The sequence below is a fragment of the Epinephelus lanceolatus genome, chromosome 12 (genome assembly GCF_041903045.1).
Source record: "Epinephelus lanceolatus isolate andai-2023 chromosome 12, ASM4190304v1, whole genome shotgun sequence".
Taxonomy (NCBI): Eukaryota; Metazoa; Chordata; class Actinopteri; order Perciformes; family Serranidae; genus Epinephelus; species Epinephelus lanceolatus.
The window spans coordinates 1,356,701-1,375,398 of record NC_135745.1 but is presented as its reverse complement, the minus strand read 5'-3'; the positions used below and the strand labels follow the sequence as shown (position 1 = coordinate 1,375,398).

Here is an 18,698-nt window from a genome sequence, read left to right as displayed (position 1 = left end):
CCGGGCCGCTGTGGCAACAGCCCTGCACATGGGGCGCCCGCTCCACCACCAAGCCACCAGCGCCCCATGCAGCATGTTATTTTTAAACCTTTGTTTAAACAAACGGAATGTTCTACATGTTTTCCGTTCCTCACGACAATGGTGTTTTAAATTTTAAGTAAATATATTTTCTCATCTCAGTGGTGAGGATCAAATATATAATGATGAATTTAATATGGATATGCACTAGAGACTTTCTGTGTATACATTTTTTTGGACAGACACTTTAGATTTGGCCTGAAGCTTCCATGTAATAACTGTGATTGGTTTTTGTTTGTTTGATTGTTTTATTTTTTTCTTTTCTGCTCCATACATGATTTGTACCATTTTAAAGTCAACCAAGTCTTCAAAGTTTGGAGACTTAAATTTCCAACCTGAAGCCCAAGGTGAACAGACTCCAACGACCATTGTTCACAACAAGAGACCATCCCCCACACCGCAGACAATCAGGTCTGATACTGACTGTCAGAGATTCAGTGTCACAGAATTACACCCCCCCAGTCCATTCACTGATCAGAGACAGTTTTATGTTCACATCATCAACTGAAATTAAAACATGTGTTTCATAAATGTAAATATATAATAAAGAATCTACATGCATAGATGCATTGTAGCAGGCTATTGACTAGGGTTGACAATTTTAAGCACTTTCCTCAATTGATCACTGGTAACATTAATGATCAATTAATTGATTAATTAATTACAAAAAAACTTTAGCAAATTTTGCTCATAGCAAACAAGACCAAACATTTTCCATATTCCCATTGCAACACATATCATTTTCTCTGACAGCATAATGTAGCCTATCAAACCTGTAGACAGCTAGGTATTAAACACATATACTTAAATATCTGATAATTTGGAGTATGTTCATAAAATTCATCTCTGTTGGGGTGTCAGTGGCTTATTGGTAGAGCAGGCGCCCCATGTACAAGGCTGTTGCCGCAGCGGCCCGGATTTGAATCCAGCTCGTGGCCCTTATGTTCATAAAATTTATCTCCATTATATTTCAGATCTGACGGGACTTTAGTCCATCTATACAATGGTTAACTCTATCATGACAGACACTGAACCTTTCAATGCTCATCATTACCATAACACAAACACAAGACAAGTTAAATGACACAGTGCCTGAATTTAGAAAATTAAGTTTGTGTTTCTTATAATGACAGACTGCAACAATATTTCCTTGTCCTTGGCAGTAGATATCAGAAGATAAGATATCAGAAGTAACTGTTGTCAGTCAATGTCAATAGAGTATAAAGATTCACTCATGCATCAGACTTTAATGTGTAAGATGTGAGTGCATCACTTCAGACAGCCTTTATCTGTAAAAAAAATGAATGTGAATCGGAAAAAAAATAATCTATGCAGTATTAGTGTATCGATGCATCCCTCCCTCCGATGTGTCTCCTCTTCATTTCCTCAAAACACCTAAAAACATAAAATCTATCTTTTTTGTTTGGTCATGCAGGCTTGGGTGACATTTCCTGCAAATCTTACATCTTAAATCATTCATTTTAACTTCAATATTGTTCACAGGAGCCAGACACTTTATTCACATCCATGAAGAAGTGTGTATGTCACTGCATCATATTCAAGCGGGGAGCTGTGTCATTTTGTACAAGCAAAAAGGGGACTTGAGTCAATATATAAAATCTATCTTTTTTGTTATAGAGTCAAACTTCAAAACAAGATTCCATAAATGAAGTCTTCTTTAAAGGTCTGCATCCTGTTGTTTTGATTCTGAGAGAGGATTAAGGTTAACTCCATCAAGACACTGAATATTTCAGTGCCCATTTCATTATTTCAAGCACAACACAATTTAATTGACACGGTCCTTCAATTAAGAAAATTAACTTTGTTTTTCTTCTACTGACATGCTGCAATAATATTTTTCCATCCTTTGTATTAGATACATTGTAAGATAAAAACTTTTAAGCAGTAATTTTTGTAAGTCAGTGTCATTTCGAGCGTAAGAGTTGACTTTTATCAACATGAGAGACCTAAGTTTTCCAGGTTGATATTTGGTGTAATGTCTGTGGTCTACTTGAACTTGCATGGTCATGCAGGCTTGGGTGACATTTCCTGCAGATCTTACATCTTAAATCATTCATTTTAACTTCAATATTGTTCACAGGAGCCAGACACTTTATTCACATCCATGAAGAAGTGTGTATGTTGCTGCATCATATTCAAGCGGGGACTTGTGTCATTTTGTACAAGCAAAAAGGGGACTTGAGTCAATATATAAAATCTATCTTTTTTGTTATAGAGTCAAACTTCAAAACAAGATTCCATACATGAAGTCTTCTTTAAAGGTCTGCATCCTGTTGTTTTGATTCTGAGAGAGGAATAAGGTTAACTCCATCAAGACACTGAATATTTCAGCACCCTATGAGGTCTTTTTATGATGGATCTGAGAGAGGCATTAGCAGTTAGTGTAAATATCACATTTTTGACTACAATATGCGATCTGTGATTCATATCCAAATAGATTAGTTTTTCTCTTCAAGATAGATTCATGCAATGCAAGATTTCTGCATAATGTGTATTTTCAAGAAAATTCATTGAATACTCACTACAGATTGTACTAGAGGGTCCCCTCTTGTACTGTCAAAACTGACAGAAGCCAACATTTACACGTAATTATTCATGAGTAAGAACACAAGAGCAAATCAGCACATTATCCTTTAAAAAAAAAAAAAAAAAAGAATTTTAGAATTTTTAGAATTTCATCTGACCTCATGAATGAGTCTGAAATGAATGCCCTGAAGATGCCTGAACAGCCACAGCAAAGTGTAGTAGATGCATGCTTCAAAACCTGTCTTAGATTGACAAATGTTTTTTCTCCACTTACATTATTTAAAGGATATACAAATAAGATATAAACCATAGGAGGATGGGAGCTCTCTCTATAATCCATCACACACAGGTCATAAAAATGACCACAACACAGAAGAATATGAATTCCCCCAAGAAACGTTTAGAAATTGAAATTAAAAAATGTCTTCATGATTGTTTTAATATGTGTATCACAGAGAAATGTGTAAATATTGATAACATTAAAGTGAAATCTGTTTTTGAAAGAAACAAAGAAAGTCTTTACAGTAAACAAACACTGTGAAAGACTGAGCACAGACAGTTACAGTGAAGCATATGGAGGTCCCCTCTTTGAGAGGTAGACATCGCTCGTGGATAAAAGTCCCCTCTTGGCAATTTCTTTAAAAAAAATTAAAAAGCACATTTGCAGTAATATTATGGTAAAAGAGCTTAAAAGTTAATGTTCAATTCTATTTTTGTATTTTTAAAATGCCCAGAAACTGAAGTCCACTGTTGACAAATGTAACTCGATAGTGCACTGTTGGTCAGGTTTGCTTGTATGTGTGTGTGTGTGTGTCTGTCGGTCTGTCGGTCTGTGTCTGTGTGTGTCATACTTCTACTGTTATTATACACATATGATTATTGTCACATAGTGGGGCGGCAGTGGCTCAGTCCATAGGGACTTGGGTTGGGAACCGGAGGGTCGCCTGTTCGAGTCCCTGTCCAGACCAAAATATGGAGCGTGGACTGGTGGCTGGACTGGTAAGTAAGATTTCGCCTCAAAAATGCTCTTTCTTCAAAATCCTTAAAAAAACAACACGTCCTACACCGTTTATCGTAACGGCTTCAAACTCGCATACATGACAGATCAACTTGTCCTAATCAGATGTTCTGTATAACTTTTTCATTACTCGAATGGTTTGGATTTTATGAAATCTTGATGTCTTACAAAATCTCCTGACGATTTTCGCGCCACCTAGACACACTAAAATGCCCGCTGCGAACCATACGAATGTCGTAGAAAGACAAAACCAAAACTGGTTTGTTCGTCTCATCAAGACCTATAAATCATGCACTGTAACCACTGACCTAAATACAACAGGAAGTGAGCTATTTGCCCTTTCAAAGAAAGATGCCATTTTTCAAAAATTCTCTTACTAAAAAAATATTTCCTCCTACACCATTTATTGTATCGACTTCAAACATGCACACATGATAGACCATGCCCTGCTAAACAATTCCTCTGAACAATTTTGTCATTACTCGAACAGTTTGGATTTTATGCCCTCTTTAAGGTGACATGTCACAAAACCTCTTGACAATTTCTGCGACACATAGACACAGTAAAATGGCTGCTGCTGCCTGTACGAATGCTGTAGAAAGATTGAATTAAAACTGGTCACACACACCTGACAGGATAACATTGACCAAACTGACCAGCTCATGTGTCTCATTCCTACAATTTCCTAAATAAATGTCTGATAGCAAAAACATGTAAATTCAAGATTTCCAGGTCAAACTCTTTTGCCTCATTTAGAATTTGAATCAAATCTGTAGCTAAAACTGTGCTTCAGCAGTACACGATCAAATACATGTAGTCCTGCTCAGTTTCTCCACTGAAATTAACTAGTATATATTTGTGTCTGCCTGCTGTTACTTATATCCTCACATCAGCCAGTACACATCAATCAAGCTTTCACTAGGCCACGTGATGTAAAATTAATATGGATGTGTCGTTTGTTCATCACACAAGTCAAAGTTTCATTAGGTCACATGGCTTATGTCTACAACTTTCAAAATATAACCTCACACCACAAATGAGCGCATTCATTTGTTTTACACCCAAGCTCTTCAACAGGTCAAGAGGTTTTAAATTACTTTAAAAATGACCTTAAAAGTATTTCCATTTATTTTCATCAATGTTTGTAACACTCTATTATGGACTTGTACTTGAAATGAGGTAATTTGCTGTAACCCTCCAGCTCATTTCAAGTACAAGTCCATAATAGAGTGTTACAAACATCAGGAAAGTATACACATCTTTGAGGAAATGTTACACTCCAAAATTACAAGCTCCTTTGTTTAATCACCACTTTAGTCTTTTTAAAAATTGTTTTCTTTTATGATTTACTCTCCTTTATAATTCATGTTTTATCCCATTTTAATATTTGTTGTCTGTCACCACAGACCTTTGTCTTTTACAGTACATGGGGAACACTTCAATTCTTAACAGTATGACAGACACCATGTTGTTGTTAACATTATATATCATTACAGTGTATTTTATTTCAATGTGGATGTTTGGAGAAGACATTTTGTTTCCATAGCTGACATATCGAAGTTACATTTTAGTTAATACATCGGTTGAAAATTAAATACATATTGTAATGTATTGTAATATAAAGTCCCTCTATTGCCAAAATTGACCTTGCGTTCTATCGACATTGCTTGTTTTATCGACATTTCTTACGAATAATTTGCACTGTCTACGTGAGCTGGAGGCCGATAGCGAGAGTCCAAGGTCCCGCCCAACGCTGCTTGCAGCTTTAATTATTATTATTATTATAAATTAAATATTGTATTGTAAATATTGAAATCTTTGATCTGACTCTTTCCCCTTGACTGCTGTAACACTGGATCAATAAAGGTGTATCTTATCTTATCTAATCATATCTTATCTTATCTTAATTAGTATTTCAAATGATGTAGTATAGTTGTCTTCCAGATTCTAATAATTATTCTGAATTACCTTGGTGGAGCATTTGAGGAGGCTAGTGGCAGGGTCAGTTTTGGGGGTGCTGAGGATGGACCTGGGGGCAGACCTGTGTGGAGCTCCCTCCCTCTTCTCCCTCCTCCTCCTCTTGAACTCGTATCCCTGAGCAGTCCACAGGCTTCACCTCCTTCTCTTCTATTTCTGTTTCCATTGCTCCTTTGTCTGGGTGCTACCAAGCTGCTGCTTTCTCCTCCTGTTCCCCCTCTTGTCATTTCTTCTTCCTCATCCTCCCTCTCTTCGTCCCACAGCAGTAGTGCAGCTCCTGCCTCCACCAGCTGCTGTCTCTCAGGGAGGGATAGCAGTTTTTCCAGGGCCACAGATTCATGTCCAAGGGAAGCAAGGTCGGCACGAGGAGCATCCAGCTCTGTGTCCTGTGACAGGACACCTGTACTGGAGCTGAGGGAACGGAGGAGGAGGCGCAGATGCTGCCTCCGAGCTGGATGGAGCAAGAGAAGAAGACAGTGATGGCTCAGTTACTCTTTGTTTTAATTATAAAAAGAAGAGTGAAATACAATTCTACTTTTTTATTTGCTATAACTAAGTAGTTTTATTTTTAAGCAACTGCCCTGGAACCCTGGACAGTCTGAGGGCCTAAAAGGCCCAAGTATGGCAATAAGTTAGGGTATATTACATGTCAAAATCTTCTAAAACTTTAGGTTGATGAGTTGTTGTGAATGTAAGGAAATCAGTGTGTATGCTAAGTCTGTCATAATTCATACTTCAGTGTCTGTTAATGAACTGAATATATAAGGCAAACATACCTAGGGTCAGCCAGGGGATACGCAGCACTCTGTTGAGCTCTCTGGCTGGTGAGCTGTTGGTTGATCTGGGGTCAGTGGGAAGCTCGAAGTTGAGAATGAACATGATGACCAGCCCGTCTTCATTCTTCACTGGAACCACATCTATTGCGCAATGGAAACACACTCCTGCAGGGACAGGCAGACACACAGGAGAAGAATGATGAAAGTTCCTTGCCCTCATCTCATGAGATGTGAGCAGCTTCTGTATGGGACAGGAAGATAGGAGTCAGTTGATTCATGCCATTCTGAACAATTCCTCTTAAAGCCACAGTGTGTAGGAATTTCTCCCATCTAACGTTGAAATCCTATATTGCATTCAGACGGATAGCGCACTCTAGTGCCTCACTGTTTCAAACACATATTGGAACAACGGTACCAAAAAACTATGATAACACTGATGAAACCATGTCATCCGATACTCCATGGAGTTTTCATTCAGGCTCCTACACAGACACACGCAACGTGAATTGACAAACCCCCCTCCTCACCATGCTGGCTGTGTTTACAACGTAGGTCTGCTGGGGCAGGTATAGATCGGAAAAAAACAATCACGTCTTGTCTTTTGAAAACTGACAAGTGGCTCAACCTCACATGCCTCCTCGCATCACTGCGCCGCTGATAGCGGCCTGTGATAGCATTACCTTTCTCCAGCAGCTCTTTCCACCTGGGAAAGGCTACCCCGATGTTGACCCTCATTTTTTAATTAACCAGTCACGTTGCCTTTTTGATTCCCTCTTCCCTCCCGCCCTATGTACAAACAAATCCGAAATTCTCCTTTTCTGTAACTAAGTCAGATTATTGGTGGAGGTAATAATACATCAATGATAACATTTATGAATGCAGACATCGATTTTTGCCAATAAACAACTGAAAATGCTACACAATGTCCCTTTAAAGATGACACCAGCTGCTTATTAAATCATCTGAGTGTATGCACTCGTTGACATAATTTTCAAACAATTTATACCTCAGTGAGCAAGAGGCTGAGGAGATACCCACACACCAATGTAACTTGGCCAGAGAGCCACAAAAAGGTCCTGGGGCTGAGATCAATGCAAAAATGGTCTATTTATTCAGGACATCTGTGCACAAAAATGTGCCCAAAGTGCAAAAACATGATGAAGAGTGGGTAAAAACAGCAGCAAATGTTTCAGTCATTGACTATCATCAGTGCTACTGACATGTGTGCTTCACACAACATATACAGATACAGACAGATTCTTACCAGGTGTGGTAAATCAATCAGCTGGTGCCACTAATTAGATGAGTTTAACTATGAGGAGCAGAAGTATGACTACCAAGTTACAATTACCTGCCATATGAGCAGTATGCTATTCACAACATCCTCAAACACCAATACATGATAGCAGAATACATGACAAATGTACAAAAAACGCAACTGTACACAGAATGATAGAAAGGAAAGGACAGATTAGCATAGTCTGGATGTCGCACCCATAACAACGCCCTGAGTCTGTAGAAGGAAACAATTTAAAGAAAATCGTTTTTGGTCAATATGAGAAATATCAACCGGGAGCTGGGTGGGAGGTGTTAAATCATCCCCGTTGTCCAAGAAAAACTGAAGGGGAGGGATGTTGGTGTATAAACTGGCAACATCTAGTGTAAGCAAGAAAATGTGATCATCAGGAATTTGAACATGTGATAACTGATCAAGGAAATTGCTGGTGTCCTTCAGGTAGGATGGTAATTTCACCATCAGAGAAAGATCAAAATCTTAAAACTTCACACTAAACTAAGCTGAAATTATATGCGAGGCATAAACATAGTGTAGTCTGGTTTAGTTTTAGTTCACTTTGTTGCATATCTGTGGTCTACTGAAAAAAATATGACAAAGAAACCAGGGCAAGAAAAAGCAGTCTCAACCCCTAACACTCAGCCATGGTTGCTGAAGCTTCCTTGATTCTGCACCAGCAATCTTTTGCCTTTGGCTGCAGCACAGACAAGATGGCAGAGAGTGCAAATCAAGGTCTGAAACATCTATTATGTTCCAATCCCCATGCTACCATACTATATATTATGCAAGAAAAATATTTAGTATGTCCCAATACATAGTATGTCAAATGCAGTATGCCAAAAAAACACAATGTTCTACTACATCCGGTCATATTTTGCAGTATGTAAGCCAGCATGCTTTCTGACTATTCTCACCCACAGTCCTCTGCGCAGCGGAAGATATGTCACATCAGCTGAGCTGTAAACAGATGACCACTTGTTGACAGCGGTTTAAAAGCTGATTTGCAACTCTCATAAGCCACAATGAAGGCTGACAGAGAATTCAAATAAGTGATGAATGGGAATACTGATTGTTTCCATAAACAAAATAATGATAAAGATTGCCAACAGCAAAAGGACATGTATGAAAATAACAATGTAGTTTTACTGTGGTGAATATGTTAAAATTTACTTCAAAGTTAAAACCACATACATTGCAAAGTAACAGCAATAGCAGGTCTCTCCAGGTTGACCTATGTCTCTGGTGAGCTCGGTGAACAGCGTTTTGTTTTATTTCCAAGGTAACAAATACATGAGCAAGAGGGTCAAAGTTCAGGGCGCAATGTTATGTCAAGTTTTGAGACTGTAGTATGTTGCTATTGTGTGCAAACTGCATGCAACAGTGCATATTTTTTAAGGGCAGTTGCAGTACATACTAAAAGTAATTTGTGATTCGGAATGCACCCCTAACCACCAGTAGTCTAACTTCTCACATTGCTGCAGTGATGTAGGAGTGTAATCAGGGTATGTTCAGTATACCCTGAAATCAATCCTAACATGCTCATACCTAGTCACTTTTTTCTTTCATTATCTAGTTATAACATATTATCAGTATTTATGGAAGGTATGATCTGTGTGTCATAAGATCCTTTCCTCCTCCACGTCAGTGGTTATTAGCTTCACCATTGTGCAATATTTTTCGTCAAAATGGATTATCCTGCTGAGGTAGAGTGGGTTATTATTGAAAACATGATGTCTGGGTGGCTTTCTCTCATCATTTTGTTATATATTATGTTTGTTATATATCTTTCGTTGAGTTCAAAACGGAAAAAATGTCTTCAGATGAAACTGGATTTAATGGATGGGTAAGGTTGCAGCAGGCTTTGGATGTGTGTTTGCATGTGTGTGTTTGTGTGTCTTTGCTCTATAGCAGATAATCATCCAGCCATGTCATTGTGATGTCATTAAAGTAGAATAAGCTGGCATGTAGCTAAATTAATCCATGCATCCTCCTCTCCTGTCTGTCCTTCACACACACACACACACACACACACACACACACACACACACAGACTTAATAGCCAGGTATGTTTCCAACATGATAATCCATTGATACTAAATCTTGAGCTATGCCAATCTTTTTGAATATTACAGTGACTTCAATCAGGAGAGTCTAGTTTATAATTTCAAAACTTTATGAGTAAAACAGACTTTGTCTTCAGTTTGGCCAAAGCTCATCAGTGACACAGGCAACAAGGTATAAAGACATGTGATGAGGAATATGAGTGTATACAGGTCAGCCATCATATCCAATATACTGTAGATGCACAAAGAGGCTCACTGATTGACAAGTGAAACAAAATGGAGCCTAAATTAAATACCAGAATACTTAGTTATGAATTGCTTTAGTTAAATGATCCATGTCAGAGAGCACCACGGTCCTGTATCAGCTTCCACTTAGTGTGGCTCTCTTTGGGTCACCAGACTTCACTCAGCCTGGGAACATAACCGAGCTGATCTGAAGTCAACCTGCTCCAGAGCACTTTAGCCATGCAGCACAGGTGACCATGGAGATCCACCTGGGTGAGTTGTAGTCAAAACAGCTGGGTGACACACTAATTGCCCTGCTCTGTGTCCAAAGCCCCTCAGACTCTTTCAGGACTATCTGGCTATATATATATATATATATATATATATATATATATATATATATATATATATATATATATATCATATACATATATATTAACATATTTTTATTGGTTTTAAAACAACATATAGACTGCTTTACAGCATTATAAAAGAAAAAAAGGGTATACATATGCACAAGTACACATATATACAGATAACTAGATATACACAGAACCTTTAAAAGCACAGGCAGTTGTAGAAGATGAAGGCCTTATCAGGGCCCATCCCATTGTGATTGGCTAGAAGATATAAAAAATGTAAAAATAAATTAAATATGACTTACTTTATGTAGAGCTGTCAAGAAAGTGGGGGTTAGAGTCTGGCTTTTATATATTGCAAGAATGGATTACAAATTCTCATAAATTTATCAGAAGAGCCATTTAATGTGAGTCTATGCATCTCGGGTTTGAGATGTTGCATCACTTCCCTCAACCACTGAGTCCAGCATGGCGGTTGAGGGTTCTTCCAGTGTAGAAGGGTTATTCTTTGTGCTAATATAGTAGCAAACTTTGTTACTTTGTGTTTAGATCCTGAGAGATTCTTATTTTTCTCTCCTGCTATGCCAAAGATGGCTGTCAGAGGATCTGAGTGAATTTTCATTTTAAAAATATGTGACAGTGTTTTGTAGATCGAATTCCCAAAGGTTGACAAATTAGGACCCAGCCAGAATGAGCATGCTAAGGATGCAGGAGAAAGTCTGCACGTCACAAGTGGAATCAACACCAGAGTACATTTTAGAGAGTTTGACTTTTGAGAAATGTAGGCGATGCAGCACCTTAAATTGGATGAGGCCATGTCGGGCACAGATGGAAGCTGTGTGGACCCCCTCAAGGGTTCTTTCCCAGTGCTCTTCTGTTACAGCCACCCCCAGCTCAATCTTCAATACAGACCTCAGATACTCAAGTGATGGGTCTTGTAGATTCGAAAAAAACTAAAAGATATTGCACCCTTTTTGGAGAGCTCAAAAGAAAACAGAGAATCCATTGGTGCTTCATCAGGCAAGTTGGGAAAAGAGAGTGTATAATTTTTAATATAACTACGAAATTTATTTTGTAGTTCAAAGGCAGGAATACTTCATCTATAAAAAGGACCAATCTGCCATCCATACTTCTTCCTAATACTATTCTTTATTATTATTCTTAACATATTGTAATGACAGGATGTCATGTCTGTTTTGTCCTCATTTCAGTTCTGCATTTCCTGTTTTATTTTGTCTACTCTCCTCTCGTTTCAGATTACTTCCTGTCAAGTTTCCCTCCAGTGTGATTACCTGCCCCGCCCTAATGTGTTACACCCATGTCTCATTGTCTTCCCTCTCCTCATGTATTTAGTCTGCGTGCTCTCTCCTCTCAGTGCCATTTCGTTTCAGTAGCTCTACTAGCGTTCCAGCCTTTTGTTTTGAAATGTCAGGCTCCCTGTATTTTGTCTTTGCTGTTTTTTGGACTTTGGACTTTTGGACTCTGCCTTACCTGCTGTCTTCATTAAAGACTGTGTTTTTGAAAAGCCCTTGTGTCCTTGAGTCGTGTGGGACCATGGACCCAGCCAACTCAGCCACACTGGAAGCTGCTCTCCGTTCTTAAGGCACACTTCTCAATCAGCATGAGGATCAGCTGAGCTCCATCTGCCATGGTCTCCAGGAGATCAACGCCCGTCACAGAGAGACCACAATAACTGCCCAAGTGAGTGCTTACTAGTCAGATGCAGCTGTTCCTGGGCCGGCTCGATCCACCAGCTCCAGTTTCAACAGCAGCTTCCCAGCCGACTGGTAACTCTCCTCCTCCTACTACTCCAGTAACTGTTTCTTCCTCAGTTGCGCTCTCCAATTATCCAGACCAAGACACTTTTCTGGGGATATGGACAATTCTTGAGCCTTTTTGGTACAGTGTGGGCTGCATTTCGAGCTGCAGCCTGCAGCTTTTCGCAGTGAACGCTCCAACGTTGCTTTCATCATCTCCCTTCTTTCTGGGCAAGCAGAGGCATGGGCTACTGCAGAGTGGGCTTGTGACTCCCCCATCTGTCACTCTCTGGACCTCTTCACCTCCACACTGTCCAAAGTTTTTGACCATTCGACTCCAGGCCCTGATGCTGCCCGGGCTCTCATGGACCTACATCAGGGTAAACGTCATGTTGTTGACTATTCCATTGAATTTCGCACTCTGGCGGCAGACTGTGGGTGGAATGTCCCTACCCTTCTCAGTACCTTCCACCATGGCCTAGCTGATGCTATTAAGGACCAGCTAGTTTCCTTGGAGCTTCCTGCTGACCTGGATTCCTTCATTGCCTTGGCTATCAAGATTGACAACCATCTGAGTGAACGAGAGATGGAGAGAGTCCGATGGCCCATCCCCCCTTCCTCTCAGAGGGGGTTTCTTCATGGTAACTGGCCTCCATTCCGATACTCTCCTCCTCGTCAATCATCTCTTCCAGTGGCAGCAGCACCCTCTGGTGGCCAGGACAAGCCCATTTAGTTGGGGCGTGTCAAGTTATCTCTAGAGGAACATCAGTGACGCTTGCAGGAGAGACAATGTTTCTATTGTGGTCAATCGGGACACTTCCTGGGTACATGTCCAGTAAAAGACCGGGCTTGCCAGTGAAGAGGAGGGCGCAGGTGAGCTGAACAATCTCTCCTAACTACAAATCTCGCGCTATGACTGAGGTTGAGTTAATTTCCCCTGTGTTCTCTGAGAAAGTGAAAGTGTTGATAGACTCTGGTGCTGATGAAAGCTTTATGGACTGGAGACTTGCTAAAAGTCTTAAACTTACTGTGTTTCCCCTTCCTAAAACCCTAGAAGCCAGCGCTTTGGATGGGCGGTTACTATACACAGTCACTCACCGCACCCAGCTAAGTTTTCACCTTTTTAGCTCTCCATTGCACCCACTCATTCTGGAGTTCCCTTGGTTAGTTCAGCACAATCCCCAAGTTAACTGGTCTACTGGGGAGATTATGGGTTGGGGGAAGGGGTGGCTTAAAGACTATTTCCCTGCTCCGTGTCCTAAGTCTCAAGGTGTTCCTCCATCACTCTCGGAGAGCGCAGGGGTCCCAGAACACTTGTGGGAGCAGGATAATCCCAACTACCCTGATCTATCTAAAGTCCCTTAGTGTTATCATGACTTAAAGGAGGTGTTTAACAAGTCCAGCGCTACCTCACTTCCCCCTCGCAGAGAGTATGACTGTGCTATTGACCTGCTTCCAGGAACTTTTCCCGCCAAGGGTCGCCTGTACTCCCTGTCTGCCCCTGAACGCAATGCCATGGAAAAGTACATCTCAGCTTCCTTGGAGGCTGGGATTATTCAGCCTTCTTTCTCTCCAGCTGGAGCTGGATTCTTTTATGTTGACAAGAAGGACAAGTTCCTCTGGCCTTGCATCAACTATCGTGGACTGAATGAAATCACCATCAAGAACAGGAACTCCCTCCCTCTTATCTCATCTGCTTTTGAGCTCTTGCAAGGAGCTAAGATCTTCACCAAACTAGATCTTAGAAATGCCTATCATTTGGTAAGGATAAGGGAGGGGGGTTAATGGAAGACTGCCTTCAATACTCTTAGTGGACACTACAAGTACTTGGTAATGCCATTTGGATTAACAAATGCCCCCGCTGTTTTCCAGGCCCTGGTCAACGACGTTCTGAGAGACATGTTAAATGATTTTGTTTTTGTGTATCTTGATGACATCTTGATTTTTTCCCCTGACCCTGAGATTCATGCCCAACATGTGCGTCAAGTCCTGCAGCGGCTGTTGGATAATCAGCTCTTTGTAAAAGCTGAGAAGTGTGAGTTCCATGTCTCCACCATCTCCTTCCTAGGATTCATCATCTCACAAGATCACATCCAGATGGACCCCTCCAAGGTTAGTGCTGTCTCAGATTGGCCCACTCCCACCTCCAGGAAACAGCTGCAACATTTCCTGGGGTTCTCTAACTTTTATAGACGCTTCTTTTGAAATTTCAGTTCCATTGCTGCCCCATTACATGCACTGACCTCACCAAATGTCAAGTTTCAGTGGACTCTCTCTGAGCTGTCATTTCAGAGACTGAAGACCTGATTCACCACAGCTCCCATCCTCACCCTTCCAGACCCTCGCCTTCAGTTTGTGGTTGAGGTGGATGCCTCTGAGGTTGGAGTGGCAGCAGTTTTGTCCCAACGGTCCCTGGTGGATAACAAGCTCCACCCTTGTGCCTTCCTCTCCCGGAAACTGTCCCCTTCAGAGAGAAACTACGATGTGGGCAATAAGGAGTTGCTGGCTGTTAAGGTGGCCCTGGAGGAGTGTCGGCACTGGTTGGAGGGCACAGAGCAACAGTTTCTTGTCTGGACAGATCACAAGAACCTATACATCCGGTCTGCCAGGAGGCTCAACTCACGACAAGCAAGATGGGCTCTTTTCTTTAACCGGTTCAATTTCATTCTGTCATATCGTCCTGGGTCCAGGAATGTCAAACCTGATGCCTTGTCTCACCAGTTTTCCCCAGAAACCACTGATTGTAACCCCTCTACCCCATGAACAGGTTGTTTGTGCCTCCTACTGTTCGCTCACAGGTGATCCACTGGGCCCATGCCTCCCCCTTTGCCTGTCATCCAGGGTTGAAGAGGACAATGTTCATCATCAGGCATCGTTTCTGGTGGCCAGCCATGGAGAAGGAGGTTGGGGAATATGTAGCAGCCTGTCCTACATGTTCAAGAAATAAGTCCCCCTCTCGCCCCCCGCTGGACTCCTCAATCCTCTGCAAGTCCCTCAGCGCCCCTGGTCAGACATCTCGTTGGACTTCATCACAGGTCTGCCACCCTCTGAAGGTAACACCACTGTCCTCTCAGTGGTGGACAGATTTACCAAAATGGCTCATTTTATACTTTTGCCCAAGTTACCCTCAGCCAAAGAAACAGCTGAGGTGATGCTGTTGCATGTGTTCCGTTTACATGGTTTCCCCAGGGATGTGGTGTCTGACCGGGGCCCACAGTTTGTCTCCAAGTTCTGGAAAGCTTTCTGTACTCTCACTGGAGCCACTGTCAGCCTCTCCTCCAGTTATCATCCACAGTCCAATGGACAGACAGAGAGACTGAACTAGGAGTTGGAGAAGGGTCTTCGCTGTCTCGTCTCCAGTTGCCCCTCCTCATGGAGTAAGAATCTCATATGGGTCGAATATGCACATAATACCTTGCCTTGCTCTGCCTCTGGTCTCACTCCCTTTCAGTGTGCTTATGGTTATCAACCTTCTCTGTTTCCTGAATTGAAGACTGAAGTAGCTGTTCCATCTGCTCAAGCCCTCATTCGCCGGTGCCGTCAGATCTGGACCAGGGCCAGATCTCAACTTATTAAGGCTGCTGCTAGGAACAAGATGGCTTCGGACCGGGGGTGGATTGCGGCTCCCTCGTATCAACCGGGGCAAAGAGTGTGGCTGTCTGCTCAAGATCTTCCTCTCAGAGTACAGTCATGTAAGCTGGCCCCTCACTTCATTGGACCGTTCCCCATATCTAGAGTCATTAACCCTGCTGCTGTCTGTCTTAAGCTCTCCAGGACCTAGAGAATTCACCCCACTTTTCATGTTTCCTGTGTCAAGCCTGTCAAGGACAGTCCTCTTCGTTTCAGTAGCTCTACTAGCATTCCAGCCTTTTGTTTCCAAGTGTCAGGTTCCCAGTGTTTTGTCTTTGCTATTTTTTGGACTTCGACTCTGCCTTACCTGCCGTCTTCATTAAAGACTGTGTTTTTGAAAAGCCCTTGTGTCCTTGAGTCGTGCGTTTGGGTCTACTCCTTGTGTGAAACATTGTCACAGGGGCAATGGAGAAAACATGAGTCTAGTCAAAGATGTCAGGTAACATGAATTATGTTCCATTTGTACCCAAGTGGGATTTTCAACAGATTTATCAAATTGAAACCAAAACAACAGAGCATGAACATTGCAAGCTCAATGATGAGACTGAAAGTTTGGAAATCCCATCCCCCCACATGGTCTTAAAGGGCCAATGTGTAATATTTGGCATGGTTTATTGTCAAATCTGAATCTGAATCTGAATATTCTACCCATTAATATGTTTATATAAGTGTATAATCACTATAAAATAAAATAAATCGTAGCCTCATAATTATGTTTTTATATATATATATATTTATAGCAAGTGCCTTGCTTTAGAGAGGTCGCCATCTTGTGCTGCCGAGCAGACAATCCAGCCAGCCAGAGAACGCGTTTCGCGTGTATAAATAAACCAACGAAGACAGCGGAAGGAAGGAAGAAGGAGGAGGAAACAGCAGAGTGTTAGTAATTCGTCGATGGAGAGTAGTGAAAGGTTTTTTTAGTTATAAAGTTTGCGAATGGACCACATTTACCACGCAGCAGGAGAGAATGAACCTGAACCGTCATCTGCAAGGAAAAGAAGACGCAACTTCACTCCTTGTGATGCGCTTTCTGCGGCGCTTTTCCTCCTGATGATATATCTCCCCAAAGATGGTAGCAGCGAATCCCATTCTGTGCAGCAAAATGGGAGCGGAGGATTCAGCCTCTCTTCTCGCCCGCTCAGCATTCAAGTTCCTCATCTGTACGTTCCGGCTCAAACAGGTATGCATCTGGGTCTGTGTCCGCTACAAGAAACTTCAAAATCGCGTTCAAAGTCATCCATTGCAGCTATAGTCCAGAGATATTGCTAGGCTAAATAAACAGCTGAGCTCTGTTTACAGGCTACGCTGTCAGTCAGTGTGCGGGCTGGAGATTGGTGGAGCAGAGAGGGGAGGGGGTACCCGCTAGGTATTGTAAACGAGTATGTGTGTATGGAGTGTGTGGGTTACTCTAGAAGAGTCAGAGTTTGGGACGGAGTCTTTTACCCCCTGGAATGTTACCGGAGTTTTTGGAGTGCTCAAATAAACTGGCCTTTTTCCTGAACGCTACTCTGGTCTCCTGCTCGTGAGTGATTCATTACAATATCGTAACATGGTTTAGATTTCTAAATAAACATTCACCTCGTAGCGAGATAGACCTACTCCTGAAAAACTCATGTCTGCGCAAGGCTTTTTGTCCCTACGAGGCCACCGTCATTTACCCGACGGGAGGGGTGAGCTAGTGAGCCCTGCAATCTAGAATTTGACCACTGATGTCACTGTTTTCAACATTTTTCAACCCATTTTACACAGTGGCCCTTTAAGCTTTTCTAATACTAGGTGTCTTCTTGTTCCAAATAAAATTAAATATTATTTTGTCAAGAGAAGTGAAAAAAGTTATGGACCAAGAACAGAGTACTTTTAAATAGAAATAAAAATTTTGGGACAACATTCATTTTTACAGCATTGATTCTGCCTGCCAAAGTGATGGGGAGATGGGACCACCTTTCAAGATCCTTAACAGTACGCTCCATTAGGGGCTTAAAGTTGGCACTAAACAAAGTGGCAATATTTCTTGTTATAGCCACACCCAGATATTTAAATGAATTTGTTATTACAAATGGTAGATGCGAATACAAAAGCTTCTGGTCAGCTTTGTTAACTGGTAACAGAAAACTTTTTGACAAATATAATTTATAGCCAGAGACCTCACCATACGTCTTTAATGTGGGTTTAATGTTGGGGATAGTTTCGTAGGGGTTTGTTACATACAAAAGCAGATCATCTGCATACAGAGACACAAAATAGAAATTGATGCCTCATAGAAAGTGGAAGGAAGAATATTGGTAGAAAAGGCTTCATTAAATGCATCAAGGAGTAAGTTGAAAACTAATTTGAAAGAACACTTTTAAAAATTCTGCAGTAAAACTGTTGGGGCCAGGGGTTTTTGGAGTTTTGCATATTTTTATTGCATTAAGTCTGCAAGTGAGAGAGGCTCATTAACTGGCCTTGCTGCTCTCAAGTCATTTATCAGTGAAGGGTCTCCTTTTGACTCTGAGGTGTAAAGACTTGTGTAATAAGACTGAGATTCATTATTAATTTGCTGTTGGTCAGTGAGAATTCCACCATAGGCTGAATTTGTTTCTCCCATAAGCCTTGAAGCGGCTGCTTGATGAATCTGATGAGCCAATAGGCATCCAGCCTTTTCACCTTGCTCATAAAATCTATGTTCGGATTGCAATAGTAGCTTAGCTGATTCATCAGTTGAAAGAAGATCAAATTCTGATTGAAGGGCCATTCTCCTGTTGTATAGGTCGGAGGATGGTATTAGTGAATGCTGATGGTCAGTTTCTAAAAATGCATCTGAAATCTCAGATAGAAGTTTCAGACAGGAGCGATGAGCCAGTTTACTATAAGAAATTACTTGTCTGTGACTGTAAGCTTTAGGAGCTTCCCTGAGTATTCCTTTTGATGTTTCCCCATTATCATTAATAGAAATAAATTGCTCTATCTGGTCAGAAATGAATTTAACAATCTG

At 41.3% G+C, this 18,698-nt stretch overlaps 1 protein-coding gene across 1 annotated transcript in view; it reads right to left on the bottom strand.

The window, feature by feature from the left end:
- LOC117271561 (voltage-gated inwardly rectifying potassium channel KCNH6-like) overlaps window positions 1-18,698 on the bottom strand; it is a 414,055-nt gene that overhangs the window by 311,906 nt on the left and 83,451 nt on the right. The window contains exons 3-4 of the mRNA XM_078172846.1: window positions 6,397-6,561; window positions 5,612-6,071 (exon numbers count right to left, since the gene is read on the bottom strand). Coding sequence (XP_078028972.1) covers window positions 5,612-6,071; window positions 6,397-6,561 — 625 coding nt within the window. The remainder of the gene's footprint in view (window positions 1-5,611; window positions 6,072-6,396; window positions 6,562-18,698) is intronic.